Below are 24,631 nucleotides of genomic sequence, written 5' to 3'. Positions count from 1 at the left end.
TTATAAATAATAACCTTTAAATGATAAATATCATAAAGACAGAACAATCTATTCAGTGCTTAGACTGTGTTTTCTCATTATCAAGAAAGCAATTACATGAAATTAGCAAAAAATACAAAATACATTTCCATCGTCTGTTCGTTGGATTACATGCAATTACGTAGCTCAGTTCTATTGACAACTGTCATCACACAGTTCCAGTTCGAATTTGAATTCTGAGTTTTATGTGTTGTTCTTCTATACTTCAAAATATAATGATATTTTAATATTTTAAAATATATTAAAAATCAGTGTATTTTAAGATTATCTCTTCTAAAACATAGCATTTACTTCAAAAAAATTAAAGTGAGAAATTATATATATGTATATATATTGCATATATACTGATACTACCAATAATGTCCAAGCAAGAACTAAATAGTTGAAAGTTGAAACTACACTGATCAATATACATTGATTAGCTTCCTCAGCCTACTAATCACCAGAACAGTGAAATATTCTTCATTTAAAAAAATAATAGAAGTAGAAAAGACAGGCTGATGTGGAAGGAACAAAATCATTGGAAAAATACAGGAGGGACAAAAAAGGAAGCAAACTAGACCATAGTTCACTCCTCGGAAACATGGTACAAGCTTTCTCTGCCTGCACAACGTAAGAGAATCAAAGATTGTGGGAGATTACACAGTGAAACTGCACAATGCTAGCACATTCATGTTTACTGATATAAAAAAAAGCTGAAAGAACATGAAAAATATAGATGCTGTCTCTTGCTCAATGGAAGGATTGCACAGGATAGATCTACCTCTAACAGTTTAGGCACGTGTCACTTGAAATGGTCTTGCCGTATGACTGTAATCAAATTAAAGGGTGGCGGCGCATCCTCCTCCTTCTGTTTCCAAGGATCACCGTTGCCTTGGATGTACCATGAAACTTTCGGAGACAACGGTGTGTATAAATCTGTGTATGGAGAAAAATCAGAAAATGTATGTACTGCTGGAAAACAGAATTAATTACCTCATTTCAAGATAGCTAGAAAGTAGCAAATAGTTTCCAATGTTTTTATTGTTGACTATGTTACGTTTAAAGAAAGGTATATTATTCAGCAGTACAAAACGGAAAGGTCTTACTCAAGCACAAGATATTAATAAATTTATTTTCTTTGATACAACAGTAAGCATTCAATAGGCCTCTACATAATTAACTTTTAGTTTTATAATAGATATCTTGTGCATAAAGTAAAAAAGTTGTAAGCAAAACCCATAAAATTATTGAGTACCGAGCAATATTCATTGTCCACATACCACTATGTAATTGATTAATTCTGATGGAAATCTCATATCGACTATTAATAAGACTAGTTCAAAATATACAAATAGATGCAAACTTTATTTTATAAGTCAGTTTTATAGAATTGAGTTAGGTTTAAAATCCATTTCTTAACAAAACCTAACTAATGGATTGATTGTTTGGTTTAATTAATATCTTGTTCGTATAAGTTTATTTTTCTGCGCACAATACCCTGGAAACCCCCCTCAATTCTACATAAGGCTGATTGCATTGAAGATCATTGTGAGATGACTTTGGTAGCTACCTTATACAGAAAGTTTTCTTTAATGCTGAGTTGTATACGGTCATAGCATCAGTAATAAATGACAAGATCAGTCAATAAGGCAAATAAGCCAACTATCCCATTTCTTCATTTACAATCATTCAGCACATAGAGCTATTAGCATATTTCAGCTTATCTTGGTACCACTATTAGCAGTTCACGAAATTCTTTGGTGAATTTAACCAGAGAGAAACGTCCATTACTTTATAGCGTGTTCCTGGGCCCTAACATTTGCTACATGATATGATTGTAGTATGTGGTTTATCTTCGGTCCTACTTGACATCAATTTCAAAAGGAATTTCTACACTTCAAACGCAATGAAACTCAGCTGCTTAGTTGTATTTTTGACCCACTGTTCTCTAATTGTTTTCTACTTTGGAAGATTTCGCACCCCCTTCCTACTTGTACTCTCCCTTCCCTCTTTCTAATAGTGCATTCTTCGTTTATTCTTCAACCAGAAAAAGAAATGCATTTCTTTAAGCTATGTAAAACCTACAGAATCAAATTGACCTCTGTCATTCTTAATTTCATCATATGCATGCCATCCTGCTTAAACATTTCCATTTGCTGAATCACTTCCATGCAAATATTTGTCAAGTCTTTTAGAATTGAAATATAATCAATTCTTCCCAGCTATCTAAATTTGAATTCAGTTTTAGCCTATTATTTAACAACCCTGTATGACAGGTTATTGCAACACAAAATAATGAAGAGTTTTTATCACCAAAGTCCCCCACCAATAAAGTGCAAGAAGTATTACCTGTAAGGATTGGAGAATCTGGCTCTTTTGTACTGTGCAAAAGAGTCGTTCCAGATAAAATTGTGATTAAACCACATAGCTCTGACACAATGCTGCTTACACTTTGACCAGAATAGTCCTAAAATATGAAAAGAAGAGGCAACATTATAAAAAAAAATAAAAAATCGAACCATAAAATGTCTCCTTCCACCCACAAAATTACTTTGTTTCTGAAAAGTACCAACCTTGAACATAATTGCACTGGCCAATATTGTAAAAGCTGTGAACAATGCATAATAGATCGGAGAAACAACTGCTGTGTTAAAATTATCCAATGCCTGCAACCATGAAAGAGTTGGTACATTAAAAAGACAGGATTGAAGGATAAATTACAAGGAAATGATGACAAAAAGAGAAACAGAAAAACTCCAGTAAATAAAAGCTCATGCATCGCATGGATGCTATTTGGACAAGGGATATACATCTCAAACATCTAAATTACTTCACATCCTTCAAACAACTATACAAAATTACACGATTTAATTTAGGGAAAAAAACAATGGACATAGGAGTTGAAAGAATTGCAACAGAACACACTACAAGCATGATTATAGTCAGTGAATCAAAGAAAAGAAAGTGGACATTAAGTTAGGAAAAGTAAGATCAAAGCCTACAACCTAAAATAATTCGTCATACTAATATGATCAGATGATAGACGTGATACGAAGCAACATGAGCAAGATCTTTTCTTCTAAAGGAAAGATAATTTCATATGATTTTGGACTTCAAAATTTTATTCAAATACTCAAAATAAAAATTAAAAAAAATAAATAAGCAGCATGGGCATATGCACAGTCTTAACCTCAGTACTTAAATTACTCAAAGCTAATCTCAAGTTCTCTCAACCTTAGTTGCTTCTGCTCCTAATTGAAAACTACCTGAGTCATGGTTATTGTAATTGCATGATTCAATACAATTTAGTAAGTCATTCATATCACGTAATAAACCATAAATAGTTTTCAAACACGCAAGACATGCGTGAACTGGTGCTATTATGTATCACTGATAAAAACCGAACAATTTAATATGTTAATCTTCTCTTTTATTTTTTTCCTTTTGCACTTTTTGTTAACCTATTTTCGTCAAAGAAATTTAAAAGTAAAATAAGCTTGTAGAATTAAAAGAAATCGAAGGAGCAATAAAAAGCATATCCTATTTGATCATTTCATTAATGTGTTCTTTTTTCTGAAAAAGGACTTCACAGAGTTACTCACCCACTCTATGCATCCTTTTAGTTGTTTGGTCCTTCTACTTTCATTCTTCTAAATCAAAGGCTTACTTATTTGGCTATACCATTGCTTATCTTATGTGCTGAGCTTTGACAGATGGCATGTGATCGTGGTTTTGTTTTGTAAGATTCATGGCTAAGCTGTTTATGTCATTCCGTAGTTCAATATCAACACATACAATTCATACGATATATTAGGAGTTATTCTTTTCGTTGTGTCCCCAAATTTTATGATTCAATGAGTTATTTATTATTTATGATAAAGTATTAACTAGGCAGTTCATGATTTGAATCACTATGAGCTGCACTACAGCCAACATATAAGCGATAACTGATTAGAAACCAAACTATTTCTTTGCACCTCCAAATATGCAAGTTACAATACTGTCTGCGAGGCTGGGAAAAAGGGGAAGAACATTAAGAAAGTAGACGGAAAATTTTGATGGGTTTTCTAAATTTAATAATTATATTACAACAATCAAAATTACAAGTCTAGACATAAACGAAAAATGCACCTTTCATTTTCGATCAGTCAATTAGTAGGAAAAAATTGAATATAAAAGTATAAGGTAAGATTGCAAAATAATAGGATAGAAGATGATAACTAAAGCTCACTTTGAATACTTGTCTTTGAATTCATCAAAATCTTGGTTAGATTAGAGGATTAGAACATACAAAGATGCAGACAAATGCATTATGGCAAAGAAAATATTAAAACTAATATTTTTATAATTAAGACTTTATAAATAGTCAGCATAAATGAATGTGATCCTCCATAATGAAGACAATTAAGAGGTTATTAAACAATAAAATTCACATAGTTTTCAGCAATCACAGTCTCACTGCGGCTGCAATTAAAAAATGATAAATGCCTACTGTTATTATCCTGTATTATGTCAAAGAAACACAAACAGACTAACTTCCTTTTAACTGATATTGTTCTTCAATAGGACATGATATATTTCTAAAGCATAGAGAATAAAGCAACAGAATGCACCAAAGTATTTGAAATAAGCACGCATATTTTTAACAGTTAATTAATGTCATAAGTTCATAACGCAAAAAATTATTCGCACAAAAAAAGAAATGGCACTAACCATATTAAGATAATTCAGTTGGACAATGACGCAGGTGACAAGAACCATTACAAAAATCCATGTCTGAAAGTAGAAAGCCTGGTTTGAACCTTCTATTGTAAGTTTTATTGCAATGCCAATTGCTTTTACACTCATGACCTGATAAATAAGATTTTTATCACAAAGATCAAACAAAAGGTGGTCTAAGTATGCAAATCAGTCAACAATTAAAACATGCAGAAAAATCCAAAATGAGAAATATCACATAAGTAGTAACAACTGAAGAGCTTAACCGAGTAAGTCACTTACAGTCAAGGACCCAATTATCGAGCATATTCCAATATAAACAAAAATATTAGTCTGGCCATAGCGGGGAGCACAATACAAAACCAGGAACAATGTCACCGCAATTGCAGAGGCCGTATACGAGAGGAATGCTGATGCCAAAATAGAAAGCAATAATCAGGAAAAACTCATTAACCATTGAACGAAACTTAGATACAGTTCTCTAGGTGCTTTTAGTATTATTCTCCAGTCTCAATTATAATTTCTCCTTCGTAATCTCACAATCTGTATGATAATTTATGAAGTTTAAACATAGGTTACCGACGTAAAACTCCAACTCTGATTGGAGACCACCACAAAAGATACTTAAAGTACTGAACCTAAATCTTATCCTTAGGAGTTTCATAATGGAAAACCAATGAAAGCTTGACAGAATACCAGGTTGAGTGGCCAATTCCCATATTTCTAGCACAGAAGTAAGAGACTTCTCATCAGGCGCATGGAGCACCACAACAGTGGATCCCACAATGCATAGAAGACATCCCAACACGTCCATTTTCTGCAGCTTCTCCTTCAAGAGAAAATGAGCTAAGACGGCACTGCCCATATCCATATAAAATCTTAGCTCTGTAATAATAACAAAGTTAAGCTATTCATAGGTTCCTCTACTTGTCTCCATTTTAAGTTTTAGTACTTATATCATAAAATCTTTAGTTTTAGTCTATGGACATGCATGACTTTCTAAGTTTTGGTCTCTCTTCCCAAGACCAAAGAATACTTTCTGACACTAATGAATAAGAAAGGGATTAAAACTAACAGGTTTCTGATATATGTACTAAAACTTTAGTTTTCTAGCACAAGGACTAAATCTTAGAATGGAGATATGAAGGTCCCGAAGTGAATAGCTGAACCCAATAACATCGCTAATAATAATGATAATAATAATAATAATAACAAATATTACCTTACAATTATACTCAAAGCCCCGAGTGGAGTAACAAGCACAGCAGGGGCGTAAATGTAAGCTACAAAATTAGCGATCTCTCCAACAATCACTGCAAACAATTTTGTATTAAAATCGGTAAAAGAAATTCGGGAAATCATTCCGACCCATCAGAGAAAACGTTGCGTACTGGTAATCATTCCGACCCACCAGAGGGGTTGAAGCAAGTAACCATAGCCACCAACGCCTGCAAATTACAACGCAATACACGACCACGTACGAGACATTATTTCCCAGAAGAAAAAAAACGATTTTTCTTATTAGAAAAAAGGAGTTGCGAAGGAGAGAGCAGAGACTTGCACGTGGGCCATTGGCACTGGCGAGTTGGAGACCCTTTTTCTTGATGATGAAGCTGGAGCCAATGAAAGCGCTGGAAACCACGGCCAACACAAACCCCGTGAAATTGCTCGAGCTCATCGACGATGATGTTGTTGTTTTAGCGTTACATTAGGCGAGGAAAACGAGGTGGTTGTGTTATCTGAAAAGACAACCCTAGAAGACAATTGTTGTTGTTGTCGTCCTAGATTCGGTTTGGGACTCAACGCTGCAACTAACAGAAATCTCTTTTTGTTTTAAAATTGTTTCCTTTTTCAATGAAATTGTGGCGCTCTTGTCTGTGAGGTAGATGGAAGCAATGATTCGAGAGTGGTGGAATTGAACGGCCTTGGTCTTATCTGTGTGGACAGGTCGTTGTTATTTTGTTAGCGTCTCCATGTATTTCCACTCTATAGTGTTTGTTGAGAAATTCAATGTCTTCAAAATTCTTCCTTTTCAAACATTTATTTTGCATTTCATTTCTCAAACTGTCATAAAACCATTACAATATCAACAACTTTCTGATCTTCGTCTCAATCAACCCAGCTCCTCAATTTCAAATTTTCTAAATAGTTCACAACAGCAATTTTAGTAAAAAAAAAAAAAGTGTCTTTTTTACGAAATTAATGATTGATAAAATTATTAAATAAGTCAATTTGAAAAAACCTACAAAATGACTGTACTCTAAATTCAACCAGTAAAAACTCCACTGTAAATTATGTTAAATAAACATTAATTATTCATAACTTACTCTCGGAGTATCTAATTCCCAAACCAATAGCAATATAGATATTAATTAATCTAATAGACTTAAATCTCATGTGAAACCTATGTTCACTTCATGTCAACCACATCAAGAAAGAAATTAAAATAATAAAAAGACAAATTAGTAATTAGTAATAAAAACTAAAGTAGACTTTTATTTTGCTTATGCTTAAAACATTTTAGTGGTGAAAGAAGAAATGAATGTGAGCATAAGAGAAATATTTGTATTAAAAAATATTTTATTCTCGCATGATGGAAGAACACACAGTTGTATGAGTTAGTAGTCAGTAGTACAATAAATTCAAAGTTTTTATTTGACTCTTATTTTTATTTTCATGATAATTTATAGAGAATTGTAAATTTAGTATGAAAATTGAAAATACTAATTTCATCATAAAGATGGTTGCTTTAATTCTTTGTTGTTGTTGGTTTTATCAATTCTTCGACAAATTCCTAGTTTAAATAAGAATGGAGATTAAATACTCACATCATGGACTTAAGAATCCTATAAAGTAAAAAAGATATAATTTTCTATTACACTAAAAGTTAATAAATAAGTGATAGATTGGTGATTAATATATAACTAATGTTTTTAATCCATGACTACAGAATAAAAAAACATATCAATGGCTTTAATTGCGGGTCATTGGTAAACCAAGAAAATAGAGGCAATTTGAACAGGTTTTTAATCTTATAAGTTCGGTTGTCTCTTTCTTTCGTCATCTTAGATACAAAATGTCAAAATGTAACTTTTGTTTTCTTATTCTACATAAGTACTGGAGAAATAATTATTTGAGACACCTAAATTTTTTACATTCATTTGACAATATTTTTACTTATTTTTTATTCTTTTCCTTCTTGAAAAATTATAAAATTTTACACTTTTTAAACTATTTTATCCTTGTATTATGTGTCAAATGAATGTAAAAGTGTGTCATGACATTATTACTCCAAATTTTCATCATTTATTTATATTTTTTTATTGAAAATTTTGTTCGTATAATTTAACTCTTGTATCTCGTATTAACGTGAAACGAAAGAAAGTACATAGCGTGTCATTGACAACTATCTTTTGGACAAAAAAATAAGTTTCTACATTACTTCTAATAAATTACACCTGTAATTTTAATAATTTTATTTTTATTAAATATATTAATTAATAAAAGTATATATGCTTGTATGTAATATATGTTTTGTTTGTTGATTTGTTTGATGTGAGACATGTTTGAATATAACATTTAAATGACTATAACATTTATTAATTGTTGAAATGGAAAAATACATAGGAGATTTGATTCAGGTTGGTAGATATAAAATAAAGTTGAAGGTTAAAAACGAGAATGTAAAATTGTGTCGTGAAAGAAGATTTTTCATTAAAACGAAATTAGAAACCAAAAAATAAATAGAATATAAATTTTGTAGGTTATTAAAATAAGGGTTTGTATAACTAAACACTCAAAATTGATGGTGAGACATTTTCATGTGACAAAAGAAGTAAAAAATATATTAAAAAGAATACAAAAAGATCAAATTTATGTCCTAAAAATCATTTAATTTGATAAAATTGAGGTTTATGTTTCTTGATATGTAATAAATTTTTTAAAGGAAAAAAATATGTTGAGGTTGTGATGAGAAAAAAGAAATCATAAGATATGAAATTTAATGAATATCGAATTAGTCAAATAATTGAGAAAGAATGAAGAATTATGTGATAGATGAAGGTTCTTCAAATTACACAATAGTCAAAATAAGTTTTTAAGCCACCTAATTAATTAAGGGGTTTTTAGTAATTTAAAATGGTGATGATATGATGATGCACCCTCCCATACCACAAAGTTGAATATATTATCATATTTATACTAACATGATCCATTCGAGAATTTTCTATTATATTAAGATGAGTTTTGACAATGCTTATAGAGATAAGTTTATTTGTCTTCCTAATTGTGTGTACACTTTTCTATTGTATTCTCTATTGTATTTTTACTCGGTAATAATAAATTTTATATTCTCTATTGTATTTTTACTCTTGGTTTTGTTTTATTCGAAGAAGAACTTTTATTTATTAAAAAAAAATCATTTTTCTTCTCTCAGTGATTCAACTTGTTTAATATTCACTAAATTTATTTAGATTTACTGCATATTTTCTTTCTTGATTCACAATGTAATAATATTGAATTGTTCATGGTTTTATACAACGTCATATTAAAACGGTTCAATTTTGTTATTATAATTTGTATTGTACATTGTCTATGAATACATCACAAGTTGGTTGTCCAGGCATAAACAGGTCTATTATACTTGATTGGTGTGCTATTCTTTAACTTATCATAATTTATATTAAAAGTTTATGGAAGACGAATAAGGAAGAAAAAAAAAAACCCACTTAAAAGGATAAAAAAATGAAAAAACAGTATGTGAAGCTCATATTCTCATAATATACTTGATTCCGCAAAAACATAATTATTGTTGTTATTATTATTTTTTATTTATATTATATTAATTATTTTTCTAAAAGAGAATTTTATTATTTTCTTAAAAAATAATTTTATTAAGATTTAATATCTATTTTGATCCTCTAATTTATTAGTTTTGTTCATAGTGGTTTTTCTATTCTTTGAATTCTTTAAAAGTGGTCAATCTTTTGTAAAAATGATTCAATTTTCTTTTGTAAAAATGATAAGTAACAACATGACATGAAAATGTTAAAAGTTTTTATTTCACTTTTTATAATTTTTATTTTATTTCATTCTTAATAGATTTTCATTTTCTTCTTGCTAAACCTAGTATGCTTTCACTCAAACCACCAAGAGAAATTCCAAACCAAACTACCACCAGAAAAGGCCAAACTGCAACCATCACTCTCCAAACAAACAAAAATTAAGAATCCCAAATCAAAACCTTAGTCCTAAGATCAAAACCTGTAGAAAAGAATGAAGAACAAAAACACCCCAAATAACAAAATCTAAATCAAAACTCTAGTTCCAAATCGTGAGATCAAAACCTGTAGACAAGAATCAAGAACAAAAACCTTAAATAACAGAACCCAAATCAAAACCTTAACCCTAAATCGCGAGATCAAAACTTGTAGACAATAATTAAGAACAGAAACCCCATACCCCATATAACAAAGCCCAAATTCAACTCAGTCAATCAAGACCCCTAATTAGAAAAGGAGAAGATGACCCCTAACCAAGACAAAGGAGAAGAAGAAAATCCTAAAAAACCCACAAAGATACTCCAAGATTGGGTGTTTGCAAGAACCATAAAAGAGAAGGAAGAACCATAATACAGAGGGAAGAAGAAATTTCCAATTAGGGTTTCATGATAGTGAATTGGAGTTTAATCAAGGTAAAATAAATTTAATTATAATAGAAAGAATTTAATTAAGGTTAAAGACTTTTAACATTACCACCTCAATTAGACTGATCTTTTTACATATTTATATCATTAATGTTTTAAGCCGTGTCAGTAAAATACCAAATTTAATCATTTTTATAAAAAATAAGACTATTTTGAACAACTTAAAAATAAGTATCATTGTAAACAAAACTAATAAATTAGGGACCATGTATCAAGCCTTTTATCAAGAATGAATTTATTTATTATAATATTATAATCTATACTCCTGAAATTTTTTTTTATCACGGTAGCCTAAATTTAACTTTAAAAGATAAAAGATACATTTTAAAATTTTAAAATTTTAATTAATATTAATTTAATTGTCTCATTTCATGAAGTATTATAATCTTCATCTTTATTAGTTAAAAAGAAAAATAAAAGAGTAAGTACATATGTGTAAGTATAATCATACGTATTATCCATCAGTCCATAAAAATAAGATATAAAAAATCTCATATTCATTAAATACACAAACAATTATGAAGATGACATTTTACTTCAAACATGAGATGAATATAATCAAACTCTCTCAATCATTCTCCTCCTCGATCCCATTCTTTCTGTACGCTTTCTTTTTTGTTGCTTTTTGCATTTGTCAATCATTTCTTTTGAATAATAATTTCCATATATAAATATGTGTGTGTGAATCAAGATCTCATGATGACAAATTTTGGCAAGATTTGGAGTTATATAGTTGTTTTTTTGCAACGAGCATTTGCGCATGAAAAACTGGGAGAGAGTTTGATTTTGTTTGTGACTAAATAACCTTATTTTGTCGTGGTCAAATCCTGCCGTGTCTATGGACGGTGCTTCTTCTCACGCTTCACAGAAACAAAAAAACACCATTTTTTCCTGTAATTTTCTCTCTCTATAAATATTAATTTCTAAGAGACTCCATTAACACTTACCTCCGACATCATCAATTATATTGTATTTTATGCACGTGTGTGCTAATCTAGATTCGTGCTTATATTACTGTTGTTAAAACTAATGATTCTTGGAGTCAAAAAGAAACACGTTTGTTTTNGTCTGCCCAACTTCTCACTCATTTCAGCACTCATTGGTTGACTCGCNTTCTACATTTTCATGCATTAGATTTTTAAAATTATATATTAATATTAAATACTGAAAGAACTAAAACTCAATAATTTTAATTCCATTTGTTGGCTCTAGACATTTGGTATTGCGAGAATAATCAATATAGAAAAGATGTATCTTTTGAGTATAGTTTTTCTTTTTCAATCGTTTTTCTTTTAATGTTATGATAATGTGGATGAGTTTTGAAGTGTGAAAAAAAGAAGAGATGGTAAAATCAAAGTCGGAAATATTGAAAGAAAAAGTTGTTTAGAGAGGGAATAAGTCAATTGTTCCCACAGATGAGATGAGGGGAACGTGCAATGGAGGCTTTCTTTTATCATTAGCCATTTGTCAGATCCACAAAGGAAAAACCTTTTGGTTTGAGTCGTTTTTTAGTTTATGCTCTGCTTCTTTGACCCGTAAGGATCAAAAATCTCTTTTTTTGTAAGTTTTTCTTTTTCGTGTAATAAAAGCTTATATTTTTCTCCTATTCATATATGTGATTGCTTCATACGTAGTGTTCCTAAGTTAAAATATATATAGAGGTAAACTAGTTTTATGTCTAGACCGATATGTAACAGGTAGTTTTACAAGTCTTCTTTATTATAGATGTGGAGATATTTTCTACATTATTGATGTCTATGTGTATTCTTCTAGCATAGGTGAGGTAATGTTGATGGAAGGATATGTAAAGATACTTTCGTAAGTTTGTTTAAAGTGATTCTATCTTTTGTTTTAAATATTTACAATTATCTTCAATTTTGTAAAAAAGGTTATGGTAGTTTAAGACCTTAAAATTCTAATGACGTAATGTTCACCTTAACCAATAATAAATTACTTGTTCAGTTATGTGATAATTGATCAAATCGACGTGGTAATTGAATACAATTTTTTGAATTCAAGCACACTATTCTCTAGAGCCTCAATCCAGGGCAAATTCCATTTGAAGGCTTTGTTCTCTAGCGCCTCTACAACGACGAGAGTCTCCATTCTGTAGTGTCTCCTCGTGATCTGGCTTGCGATTCACACGGGTTGAGCCGTGAAGAGGATGATCTTGGTGATTGCAGCATTTTGGGGTTTTCTTTTCTTATTTTTCAGATATTGCAAATTTTAGGGGTTTCAATATTAGGATTTTAAATCAGGGTTCATTTCGTGTTTTGGGTTTTCTTTTCTTTGTTTGAGAATTTAGTTTCCTTTTCTTAGGTTGATTTTGGGTTTTGGTGTTCATGATCTTACAATTTGAGATTTTCTGTTCTTGCTTTCTCAATTTTCGAATTTGGAATTTGTGGTTTGCAGGTTGTTAAATTTGAATTTTTGGGGTTCCTACTTTTGTGTTCTTGATTTTTCTATGCTAGTTTGACATTGTAATTTAAAACCAGGGTTTAAATTAGGATTATGAATTTTCGCTTAGAGGATGATGACATTGGGGTTTTGTTTTTTTTTCTTTTCCATTCATGTTCTTGGACTAAAGACGTTGATGATGGTTGCCTTGACATTAAAGAAATATTGTATCGGCAACATGGGAAAGAAAGAGTAAGCAAATTAATTTAGGTAAATTTAAGGAAATTGTCAAGTTAATTAACCTGCGTGTCACGTAATCAATAACTAGATTTAGCTAGGGACAGTACATCGTTAACATTTGTAACATCGTAAGCAAAAAGAACCAACTTAAATCACTTTTACAAAATAAGACAATTATGAACATTTGAATAAAACAGAGTTATTTTGAACAAACCTACTATATAAAAACTAAAGTAAAGTAAGTATTAAACCATAATTTTATTGACATATATATAATACTTGGATGAGTCATGTTTGTTGAGTTTAGGATTTATAGGTTTATTTTGTTTTAGGATTTCCTAACTCAATTATTCTTAATCTTCCTGTGATATGTCTTGTTATTTAGGTGGATTCATACAGCAATATTGTAGTATGAATTATTGGGGAGAGAAAGTAGGAAATGAACGAATGAAAAAAAGAAACTCATAAATAAAAAATTAAAACAAAAAAGTATTAGAAAATTTTGAAAAGAAAAAGATTTAATATGCTAACATGTGACATTTTGTGCTAACTTCAAGTTAACAAAAAATCAATACTCTGTGATTTTAAGCGAGATTCAAGTGAATAAAATATATATTAAAAATCAATTGAATATTTATCCTCCATACATGAACTAAAGTAGTAATTAAACCTTATGAAATTGATATTATTAATCTGTATGTTTACTTTTATATTTGTATTTGTATGTTTGTAAATTAAAACTCAATTCATGTTAAAAAAAAATATTGATTAAAAATAAAATAAATTTATAGTATATAGTTAATATAAAATTTATCTTATAGTATTATTATGAACATAAAATTTACTTTCTAAAATAATATTAAAATAATCTAAAATCTATTATAGTGATATTTTTTGTTTCTTAATATATATATATATATATATATATATATATATATATATTTGTATATAATGATGTATATTTAAAAACTCATCTCAACTAAAAATAAAACATAATTATTAGTTACAAATATTACCTCTCAGGAATGTTACTTTGATAAAAAAAAGTACTTATAGTAATGAAATTACTTTTATTTTTTATTTTTTTTGTAACTGGGATTTAGCTCCTAATGAAACTTGTGACGATTTTACAAGTTTTGATTATTTAAGCTGGCTGATGATAATAAGATCAATGATCGATTCAAGACTACGTAAAAAAATTATTGGAGACTCTTCTTTATTAAAAAAATACGAGTTTATTAATGTCAAAGTGATTCATTCTTTCACGGGCATAACGCTCAAACAAAGCATTAAATATATTTTATATTTCTAAAATATTAAATATACTTGCTTCTTATTTAATATATTTTTATTAAATAATGTAAATACTTGTAGAAAATTATAGCATTAGTGTCTATAATTCATATCACAAAGCAAATATTGTTTATACGTAAAACCAAACAAGTTCTTAATTTTCAACATGGTAATGAAATTTCATTAATCATGTACAGAGAAGTATAAAAGTATGATGGGTTGAATGCAAATGTTTATTATGTTATGGCAGCTAAGCAAATTTAGGTTGTTTTCTTAAAAAAAGAATGTGGAAGCGACAAGGTTGAACAAGACCAGTTCCGAAGTTGGCAGTCCAAGTCGAAGGCCGTAATCTAACACACGGCGTCGTGTTCACTCCGTAACCTACTAGAAGCGCCGCCTCATTCATGTCTCTTTGATTAACTTAACATACCACCCAACAATTTTTCTTCTTTTCTCATCAAAATTACTACTTTATTATGCTTCTTCTCTTTTTCTATTCTATCATTAATCTTATTTTTATAATAGTAAAAATTATTATCAATTACTACTATTGTTATGTATTATTGTTCTTGGCCACCAAAGAGAAGTTGAGGGTGGACTTTTTGTTCCCAAATTTTCAATCTTCTTTTCAGTCCCATTCACCACCCATCCCTCTTCTCCCTCTCTTCTCTGTTTAAAACTCTTGTAATTTCTTTCTCAACTTGCATGCTCTTCCCTCACTCAAAAAACCACCAATTCTTTTACTTCTTACAATTATTATTATTTTTATTATTTATTAAGGACTACAAGCAAAAGGGTGGGTTTTTATATCAGTTTCTGATTTAGATGAGCTGAGCTGCCAAAAAAGTTTCTTCTGTTATTCTTTCTGTACAAAAAAGTTTGGAATTTTGATATGGGGGGGCTTTGTTCAAAGTCTGCCAAAGGTGACAAGGTGTTTGCTAAAGCGGATGCACATTCTGATAACCATAAATCTGATGGCAAGAACCACAAGTCCAACATCATGGTGCCCAGTGATTTGACAAGTGCAGGGGATCATGGAGTGAACAAGAAAAAGCAAGAAGGTGCTGCACCTGCAGGGACCGGTTCTGAAGATTTCTATGATGGAATTCCACGGTATACTGATTCTTTTCCCCATAAGTCTAGGTCAGTAAGATCAAGGCAAGCTGTGGCAAAGGTTGGTTATTTTTTGTTTCTCTTCCTCTTTCTTCGCTTCACCAATATTTTTTTTGTTGTGCAACATTCTGTTTCTTGCTCGACCTGTGAACTGATCAATCAGTAATCTGAGTCTACGGAAACCTGGTATACTTGTGAACCATGTTGTAGTCGGTAATGGATTGGGTTAGATAGATCCAGAGTGAAAGTAGAGTTGTCCTCAAGCTACTACTTTGGATTTTATTTTATTTTTTGTTTATTTTGTTCTCAGGTGCAAGTGATTGACAAAGATGGTGTTATTGGCAATGCAAATTTTGTTAGTTTATGTTACACGTTTGATTTGGATTGAAGGGATAACTTTTAGGGGATGAGATTTATGCAAGGATTGGTTGGACGTTGTGGATTGGAGACGCTGTGTTGTCGTGTGATGAAGAATTTGAAATATCATAGTTTATGTATACTTGAGCCTTGAGGTTAGGTTAGGTTGCTTGTCCTTGTCAGTATCGGGGTTGGTTGAGCTTTGGGCTTTGGGATTTCACCCTTGTTGAGTATGGATATTAAGTATTTGACTTTCTTTGGAGATTTTTCCTCGTTTGACTATTCTTACTATTTTCAGTTTAGCATTAGCGCCAAACTTCTTTCAAATTGCACAGACACTGACTTCACAAAAGCACGTCGGAAAGTAGTATATCAAGCTTAGAAACACACTACCTAGGTTGGTCTAGGCAGTGTTGTTTCAGTTTAAGATAATGCCATTGGAAAGTCATTGTTGGTCGTGTTATTGCTGTTTAAGAGATAATGTCAGCAGAAACCACAACTTCCCATTTTCATTGTTGGTTTTTTCACTACTCCTCTTGCATCCCAGTCAAGAATGAGTTTTCTACAACATGAAGGGATAAATGTAGTATTATGAACTATCGTTTAAGACCACGGATTATGAGCTTTACACCAAGCACAAGAAACCTCGCTGGTATAAACTCTATACTATATTAGAAAGTGGATTTATGTCAAACTGAATCCTACAAAACCATGGTAAGGTTTGTACCCACTTGTATAGTTTATTTTAGTTATATCTCTAGACATGGTGGAATTTGTAATATATGTCTTTATCAACTTGGAATTTCTGAACTCAGTTGTTTGGGATATATAGTTTTTGGACAGGTTTATCTACCTGGTTTACCTTTACCCGAGTCTTAGGTTAGGTTTTCTAGTCTAGCATTAGTACAATTTTTTTCTTTACCTTAGGGTCTTATCTTTGTTGTGGACTTTCAAATATTAGGAAATTGACAATTTTTTATCTTTTGAGATGCTTCTTTATACATTTTTGTTTTTTATTTTGGTGGGGAAGGCGAGGGTTTTTTTTTTTTAAAAATTTTGGAGTAAGGAATAATTGAAGACTATGAAATACAAAACTTTATACAGAAGTTTCAAGGAAATAATAAGTGAAAACTAAAAGTTTGAGTGACTAATGTCCTAAATTTAATGAATCAAGTGGACTAGTATTCTGTTATTGGTTGAAATTGAAGTACTTCCTTCTATTGTCACATAACATTCTTCGTCTGTTTTCCCTCATTTTTTAATTTAACCTTGCCAAACATTCTTAATCTTTGTTATACTGTTCCTATACTTTCAGTAGACTAAACATGAGGGTAAAATTGAAGCTATGTACTGAGATATTTGTATTTCAGGTCTCAGAGGTGAGTTTACGCCTGGGCAGAGCTGGTATTGATGTTTTGGACACTCTTGGTAGCAGCATGACAAATTTAGGTGGTGGAGGGTTTGTATCTGGTGCTGTGATGAAGGGGAATGAAATTGGTATTTTAGCATTTGAAGTTGCAAACACGATTGTCAAGGGCTTTAGTCTTATGGAATCTCTTTCAGCAAAAAGTATTAAGCACTTAAAAGAAGAGGTTCTTCCATTAGGGGGTGTACAAGATTTGGTGTCAAAGGATATGGATGAACTTCTCAGGACTGTTGCTGCAGATAAGAGGTAACTATTGAATTTAGTCAAATTCCTAACAAGGGGCCTTCCTGACCAGGCCAACTTCCAACTGTTAGTTTACCACAACTTTATACATCCCAAATTGTATGTGATTTTGATTTATGTTTTCAGGGATGAGTTGAAAATCTTTTCTGATGAGGTAATTCGATTTGGAAATCGTTCAAAGGATCCTCAGTGGCACAACTTGGACCGATACTTTGAGAAGTAATATAAATTGTACTCACTCAATTCATCTACATATTTAGTCTTTCAGGATAACAAATTTTAGCCTTTCGAATTTTCATTCTGACCCATCTTTTGGCAAATTTTAGAATTAGCAAAGAACATAATTCTCCAAGACAATCAAAGGAGGAGGCTGAATTACTAATGCAACAGTTGATGACTTTGGTTCAGTGTACAGCTGTGAGTTTATTCCTTTACTGAAGAATAATGCACTGTTGCTTCTGATAGTCGCTTGAAAAAGAGAATGGAATTTTTTTTTTTTTGGTAAAAGTAAATCACTCAGGTGGTTAGTTCAATCTCTTAAATGGTTACATTTTAGCCACTCGTTGAATATTTTAAATGCTTGAGTAATTAATTGTTCCTTAATTGGACTTTCTTAACAAAATTTAATTTTTTTCTATTTCCCAAAGATGTCTTATTGAGGAAATTGAATTGAAGATGTTTCACTACTTTTCTTATACGTGTGTAGCATATCAATTGCATTTGGTTTTTTGCTTTCTATCCCTCGCTTTCTTATTCCTCCTTTGTGACTCTTATCTGAATCAAGATTTATGTTTGTAGTTAATTTGAATTACTGTATTAGTTCAACTTGTAATCCGTGAGTGTTAAATGGTTATAATTTCTATCACCTATCACCACCCTGTTGTAAATCTTGTAATCTATAAATTGGACAGTTTAATATATAGAAGTAAGAGTAGTTGAATACTACTTTATAATAATACAATGATTTGGAATGAAACAAGTGTTATGCATGGATATACTTTCTTTCTACGATGATTGAATATGTATAAATTGATTCTTGTTGAAGGAATATGACCTCATAAATAATTGCGAAATCATTATATTTTCTTATTTATAAATAATTGGCTTGATTAAATAATCTGAGGTGGAATAGCTGTATTTATTGCTCATTGTATGGTATCTTCTCATATTTACTTGCTCATATTCATGAAAAAAGGAAACGTGACTCAATTTGAATCTGTGTTTTTGAAAAATTATCTCCAATGTTTTCATGGGTACAACCAATGGCTTTATAATATATCTACATGGTGTGAACTTGTTGACCTGCATTTTTTTAGTTCATTCAACTTTGTCTTTGTTTCTTTGTGTTTATGTGTGATTTAAATCTGAAAGAAATGGGAAAATAAATTTTTATGTCCTCAGGAATTATACCATGAGTTACATGCTTTGGATAGATTTGCACAAGATTATCAGCATAAACGTGAAGAAGACGATAATTTGGGTGCAGCTCAAAATGGTAATTGAAGAGTATTATTTATGACATAATCTACAACTTTTGTTTGTGACAGAGTTATTATAAATATTGGCACACTATTTCAAGTTAATGTGGGACTATTTTTTTCCATTACACATCCAAAATTCTATTAAGGCTTATAATTTGGAAGAGAAGATTAATATTGGTATTATAAAATAAACATTTAGGGGTTGGAGTGTGTGAAACTTAGACAAGACTCACTGAGCACAACTGATTCTGACCTGGTGGTGAAAGATAAAAACACACACACACATTAGTGCTTATATTGAAAATGATCCCCAAATGTTTGTGCAGTTCAATTCATGGTTTAAGATTCACATAAATTATAGTGAAAATTATCCATTACTTTTACGTATGGCCACACAATACACCCAGGACTTTTATTAGTCCTATGCTTACTACTGTGGTTATTATCAAACTAAACAAATAGAGAGTAGAATTATTTTTCGATGGATTCCTAAATGAACATAAAAACTAGTTTTGATTTATTTAGATTGTTTTAATTTGGCTTTTCTGTTCTGAATGCCTTCATTTGCATTGGGTAAGTAATCCCATGGCATTATTAAAAAACAATAGTGTATGTCTACTCATTCAGGTGACTGTTCCAAAGCACATGTTTTCATTTTCATTTCATTTTTTTTGGTGCCTGAACTGTGATTCTTGTTGAGCATATGCATGGAAACACAATGGATCGGTTATTATATATATCACTTTTAAAGGAAAAGTCACTCTAAGGTAGAAGTTTGACTGTGATATATTGAGCAATATTTCTATAGGCAATTTCTTGTGTATAAAATGTTCACTATCTCTCATCATCATGTAGGTGATGGCCTTTCAATCTTGAGGTCAGAACTTAGAAATCAAAAGAAGCAAGTTAAACATTTGAAAAAAAAGTCACTCTGGTCCAGAAGTTTGGAGGAGGTAACTTCAGACTACTACTTCACATGAATGATTATCATCTCTTATTCTCCTCCAATTGACATGTATTATCATTTCATTGCATTTGATCAATGTATAATACAATAAGTAGCAAAGATACTCTAATATGTTTATTGATAGAGCTGGGTTCATTTTGAGCATAACATGAAGGTGAAGTTGAGAAAGTGGAGTGTAATTTATAATCTGATGGGTAACAGGTTATGGAGAAGCTAGTAGAGATAGTTCATTTTTTGCATTTGGAGATAAACAGTGTCTTTGGCACTACAGGTATGTACCCACTAAACGCATTAGGATCTTACTTGCTATGTTATCTGCTTCTAATATCACCTCCTTTAATCATTATTTATCGATCCAACAGTTTATTTGATATCATTGATAAATTTCAGCCTTTTTTCTCTTATTTCTTAGTTTTAAGAAATTTGTAGAATTTGAAAGGGAGATGGGAGGGAAAGAGGGGTGGGTGGAGGGATGCAGGGAAGGAAAGTAATTTGGATTCATTCTCATCAAATTACTCTTCAGATCAAGTTGTAATGAAAGCTGTGTTTTTGCTCGTGATTGTAATGGTATTTATCCATGGTTACCTGCAGATGACCACAAACCATTAATTCAAACCATCAGCAATCGCCAAAGACTGGGTCCTGCAGGCCTTGCTTTGCATTATGCTAATATAGTGCTCCAAATTGACACTCTTGTAAGTTTTTCTTCTTTATCGTATTCATTTCATAGCTTGGTCTAGGTCAGTCGGTATGCTTGATCTTTTGGTTAAAAGTTCGACTAAAGTAATGTGTAACTTGTCTACTCAAGACTCTTAAGAATTTATTAGGCTGTACACTTATTTTTTACCTTTTGCTAATTGGTATATTAATTTTGTGGCGGAATCAGTTTCCTGGTCTGTATCATGTGTAATTATTCTAGTACATAGTTGTTTAAAGAATTGTCTGTTTATTGCCTTGTGTGATTAAGCTTATGTACTGTAGAACCTTCCTCTTAGCCCTTGTTGATGCTGTCAGGTTGCCAGATCCAGTTCTATGCCTGCAAATACAAGGGACGCATTGTATCAGAGCTTGCCTCCTAATATAAAATTATCTTTTCGTTCCAAATTGCCAAGCTTTCATGTTTTAAAAGAGGTACAATCTCACTGCTGGTACTTTCTCCTATTATCACTGTTCAAAAATTAAGAGACAGCACAATGCTCTGAAATGTTAAGAGATAAAAACAATATCAAAAGCCTTTAGAGGGTAAAATGCACAATTGTATGTTTGACATTGTTGGTTTATAACCCTTCAATCAGCATTCAACACACTCAATCTCCCATGATCAATCCTCAGCTATACCTTGAATTAACATTCGCTACTTAATCCATTGGACATCCCTTATGGCCTTCCTAGATATTTAACAACACATTGCAACTTCATTTTTTATTTGAGCGGCAAGGAAAATGATCAAACAACAAATTAGTATTTCTCTTCTGCATTCAGCCTTGTACTTTCAACCGATGTACAAAATTTCCTATATTGATTTAGTAATTCTGTCGTGTATATGCCATGTTCCGGTGGTGCTGTTTCCTGCAGTTCACCATATCAGATATTAAACAAGAGATGGAGAAAACATTGCACTGGCTGGTTCCAATTGCTACAAACACAGCCAAGTAAGCAAAATAAGAAATTTTCTTTTTGTACCAATTCATTACTTTCTAAGTGAACTAACTGTTTTTCTTATGGTTGGATACTCTAAAATTGACTCAGAGCACATCATGGTTTTGGTTGGGTGGGGGAGTGGGCAAGCACTGGGTAAGCAACCTTCTGTTTCTATTTTGAAATTGAAAGTCAGATGTTTTACAGTGTACACTTGTTTCTTCTCTATTGTTATGCTACTTTTTACTTTCATATTCTTGCAGCTCTGAGATGAATAAGAAGACCATGAAGGCTGATGTGATGAGGATTGAAACACTTCACCATGCTGATAAAGACAAAGTAGAAAATTATATTCTTGAACTTCTCCTATGGCTTCACCGCTTGGCCGTAAAAAGTAAATCCGGCATTGATATAGGAGAAACCAAGTCTACCATAAAATCTCATGTCGGCTCTACAACAAATCAACAATCTCCAAAAGCCATACCACCATTGTTAACAAGTGACGAGCAGCAAATGCTGCAAGATGTTAGTAATAAAATTCGTAAAAGAGGGATGAGTAAAAGCTTGGACTTTGACAGTTTGAAGATTGGATTGTCAGATAATGAAAGACTTACCAAGAGCAGCAGTTATTCATCAACAAGTAGAAGCAAGGAATTTTCTTTTAACAGAATTGTGTCTAAGCTTCCTGTTATTGATTTTGTCATTGACAAAAAGAGAGCATTGGATGTGATTGACAGATTAGATGTGGACAGGTAAAATGCAACTATTGTTGAGTGCCTTTGAAAGGAAAGGGTAATAGCAATACATGGACACAAGAATGGACTTGTTTGTGTAGCTATAGAACACTACTCATGGCTCAACCTCAAGGGTGGAATGTCAAATTTGGCTACATTTTTGGCACCATGGACTCCTTTGCTTGATTATGGTAGGGTGCTTTGTTTTGGTGAAGTGCTGCTCCACATGATTATGTAGATATGGAATAAAGGAAATTGGTGGATTGAGATGATAATCATTGTTGTTTGTAGCAATGTGATTGAAATGGCCACTCTTTATTGGAGCAGGGTGGATTCTGTGTTTTTTGTTCTTGAGAGTGTATAGACAGTGAGGATATGATACTTGTGATTGGTTTTTATTACATGTATAATTGTTGGTTTGGTTACCTTGCATTGACAACAACAAAAGGATACTAGAACAAGAATAAAAGAAAGTATAAACAGAAGATTCTATTTACAGATTAAGAATACAGTGCGATATATACATAAATGTCCTCTCTTCATGTAATAATAGAATAGACAATTGCTCTAGTGTCTTCAAATTCTTTATTATTCCCTAATGACACAAATTGGTATCTATTAATTAAAGTTCTTATCAATTCTTTATTTGCAGTTCTTATAAATATAAATATAAATAACTAATGCAAATGTTATGAGACTTAAACTCTTGAGAGATAGGACTGTGCTATCTATTTTCCATGAAGTTAGGTACAAGTAAGCAACATTTGCTTCCAAGGGGAAAGATACAACTATTAAATTTCTGGGTTAAATATGTTTTTAGTCCCTATACTTTGGGATGATTTTGGTTTTAGTCCCTCTTTCAAACTAAAATACAATTTATTCCTTCAACTTTGTAAAACTATGATTTTAGTCCTTTTTACCAATTTTTTTTAACTTTATTGATCGTTTTAAGCACGTTTATTATAGCATTTGGATTGTTTACACTGTTTGACACATTTTTGCTTCAATGTTAACTGAGAAACGCGTTTGAAACAACAAATAAAGTTAAAAAAATTTGGTAAAAAGGACTAAAACCAGAGTTCTCTAGAGTTGAAGGACTAAATTGTACCTTAGTTTGAAAGAGAGATTAAAACCAAAATCGCCCCAAAGTATAGGGATTAAAAACATATTTAACCCTAAATTTCTAAAACAAATTTTCTATGTGAAGAAAAAATAAAAATGATGTAAGTTAATTTTTTGAGTTAAGGAGAATGTGATAAAATAAAAAATTATCTTCCAAATTTGTGGTAAATTTCTTAGACAGCAAATATAGCTATGGTGTCATTTTGACTCTTCCAAATTTGCTAAAATATGTATAGAAGAATAACTGCATTATGAGTTTCTTTTCTTCTTCTAAATCTTAATTAGCATAGTAATTATTCAATTGATAGAGATATTTTATTATCTTATTTCAGTTTTAATTTTTTTTGATAGATTTTTTGTTATAATTTTTCATTATTTGTATTTTTTTTATATTCAAACATATTTCATTTTTATAATATAACTTAGTTATCATATTTTAAATAAAATACTTTTCTTCAAATTTTCTCTCACTTGTTATATTAATCACTCATATTATCATAGCTAAATCATTTAAAACACTTTAGTAAACTTTGAATAATCATATTAATAGCATTTATACACATTCTAACAAAATATGGAAGGTTTTTTAGGAGGGAGAAGTTTTCAGTTTCTAAAAATCAAGAGTAAAAAGGAAAAATTTAGTTTTCATAAATCCATTTGATTAATTCAATATCCGATTAATTCTCTTAGAACATATAATGGATAATTCTTCCTGCATCTCCATAAATATGAAAAATTTAACTTTATTTTTATAAGATTGTAGTTTTAAAATATTTAAAAAAAAAAATCTAAATTACATAACCTGAAAATTAAAAATAATTTTCAAATTATATAATATAAAAACTAAAAATAATTTTTAAATAACATAAAAATTAAAAGTCATTTTTAAATTAACTTCACACAATGTGTATCTTCACACATGTTGAGTGATATTTATGCATCATTGTATAATTGTGACAAGGTTCTTTTAGTTTCACTTTTTGTGAGGACAGAGACTTAATATTTCAAGTTTATCCAAACTTTCTTGTTGATAAATCATTATATACGTCAAATATAATACTCTGCTCGTTAAATAAAATGCTTGGTCAAAAAACATAATCTATCTTCAAACATCTTTTATACCAGTAAGTGAATAAAATGCTTGGATCAAGGTGTGCTATACTTATACTTGCTAAT

The 24,631-nt window shown here is 30.9% G+C and overlaps 2 protein-coding genes across 2 annotated transcripts; one reads left to right on the top strand and one right to left on the bottom strand.

Annotated features, from left to right (window-relative positions):
- Nucleotides 1-396: 396 nt before the first annotated feature.
- On the bottom strand, nucleotides 397-6,799 carry LOC106765392 (probable magnesium transporter NIPA6). Its single transcript, XM_014649996.2, has 10 exons — nucleotides 6,298-6,799; nucleotides 6,132-6,188; nucleotides 5,963-6,053; nucleotides 5,437-5,597; nucleotides 5,023-5,150; nucleotides 4,735-4,872; nucleotides 2,595-2,687; nucleotides 2,371-2,488; nucleotides 803-957; nucleotides 397-642 (listed from the first exon to the last, which is right to left on the bottom strand). Exons 1-9 carry the CDS (start codon nucleotides 6,416-6,418, stop codon nucleotides 824-826), a joined length of 1,041 nt encoding a protein of 346 aa, XP_014505482.1. The 5' UTR covers nucleotides 6,419-6,799; the 3' UTR covers nucleotides 397-642; nucleotides 803-823.
- A 7,839-nt stretch (nucleotides 6,800-14,638) lies between these two features.
- On the top strand, nucleotides 14,639-22,854 carry LOC106769299. Its single transcript, XM_014654857.2, has 12 exons — nucleotides 14,639-15,548; nucleotides 17,215-17,516; nucleotides 17,640-17,732; nucleotides 17,840-17,930; nucleotides 18,915-19,008; nucleotides 19,850-19,947; nucleotides 20,163-20,232; nucleotides 20,553-20,656; nucleotides 20,976-21,092; nucleotides 21,537-21,613; nucleotides 21,711-21,755; nucleotides 21,863-22,854. Exons 1-12 carry the CDS (start codon nucleotides 15,267-15,269, stop codon nucleotides 22,353-22,355), a joined length of 1,866 nt encoding a protein of 621 aa, XP_014510343.1. The 5' UTR covers nucleotides 14,639-15,266; the 3' UTR covers nucleotides 22,356-22,854.
- The last annotated feature ends 1,777 nt before the right edge of the window (nucleotides 22,855-24,631 follow it).

The sequence above is a fragment of the Vigna radiata genome, chromosome 7 (assembly GCF_000741045.1).
Source record: "Vigna radiata var. radiata cultivar VC1973A chromosome 7, Vradiata_ver6, whole genome shotgun sequence".
In the NCBI taxonomy this organism is placed as follows: Eukaryota; Viridiplantae; Streptophyta; class Magnoliopsida; order Fabales; family Fabaceae; genus Vigna; species Vigna radiata.
Note: the sequence above shows the minus strand (reverse complement) of the source record. Positions and strands in the feature narration are given on the sequence as shown.

Bases quoted from the DNA above. Each gene is read 5' to 3' on its own strand.
- LOC106765392 (XM_014649996.2), bottom strand. From the start codon at position 6,418: ATGAGCTCGAGCAATTTCACGGGGTTTGTGTTGGCCGTGGTTTCCAGC. The intron at 5,151-5,436 runs GTATTCTGTCAA...TTTTGGCATCAG, and splicing joins GGAATTGGCCACTCAACCTG to CATTCCTCTCGTATACGGCC. The intron at 4,873-5,022 runs GTAAGTGACTTA...CTTATTTATCAG, and splicing joins CGATAATTGGGTCCTTGACT to GTCATGAGTGTAAAAGCAAT.
- LOC106769299 (XM_014654857.2), top strand. From the start codon at position 15,267: ATGGGGGGGCTTTGTTCAAAGTCTGCCAAAGGTGACAAGGTGTTTGCT. The intron at 17,931-18,914 runs GTGAGTTTATTC...TTATGTCCTCAG, and splicing joins CTTTGGTTCAGTGTACAGCT to GAATTATACCATGAGTTACA. The intron at 19,948-20,162 runs GTAACTTCAGAC...GATGGGTAACAG, and splicing joins GGTCCAGAAGTTTGGAGGAG to GTTATGGAGAAGCTAGTAGA.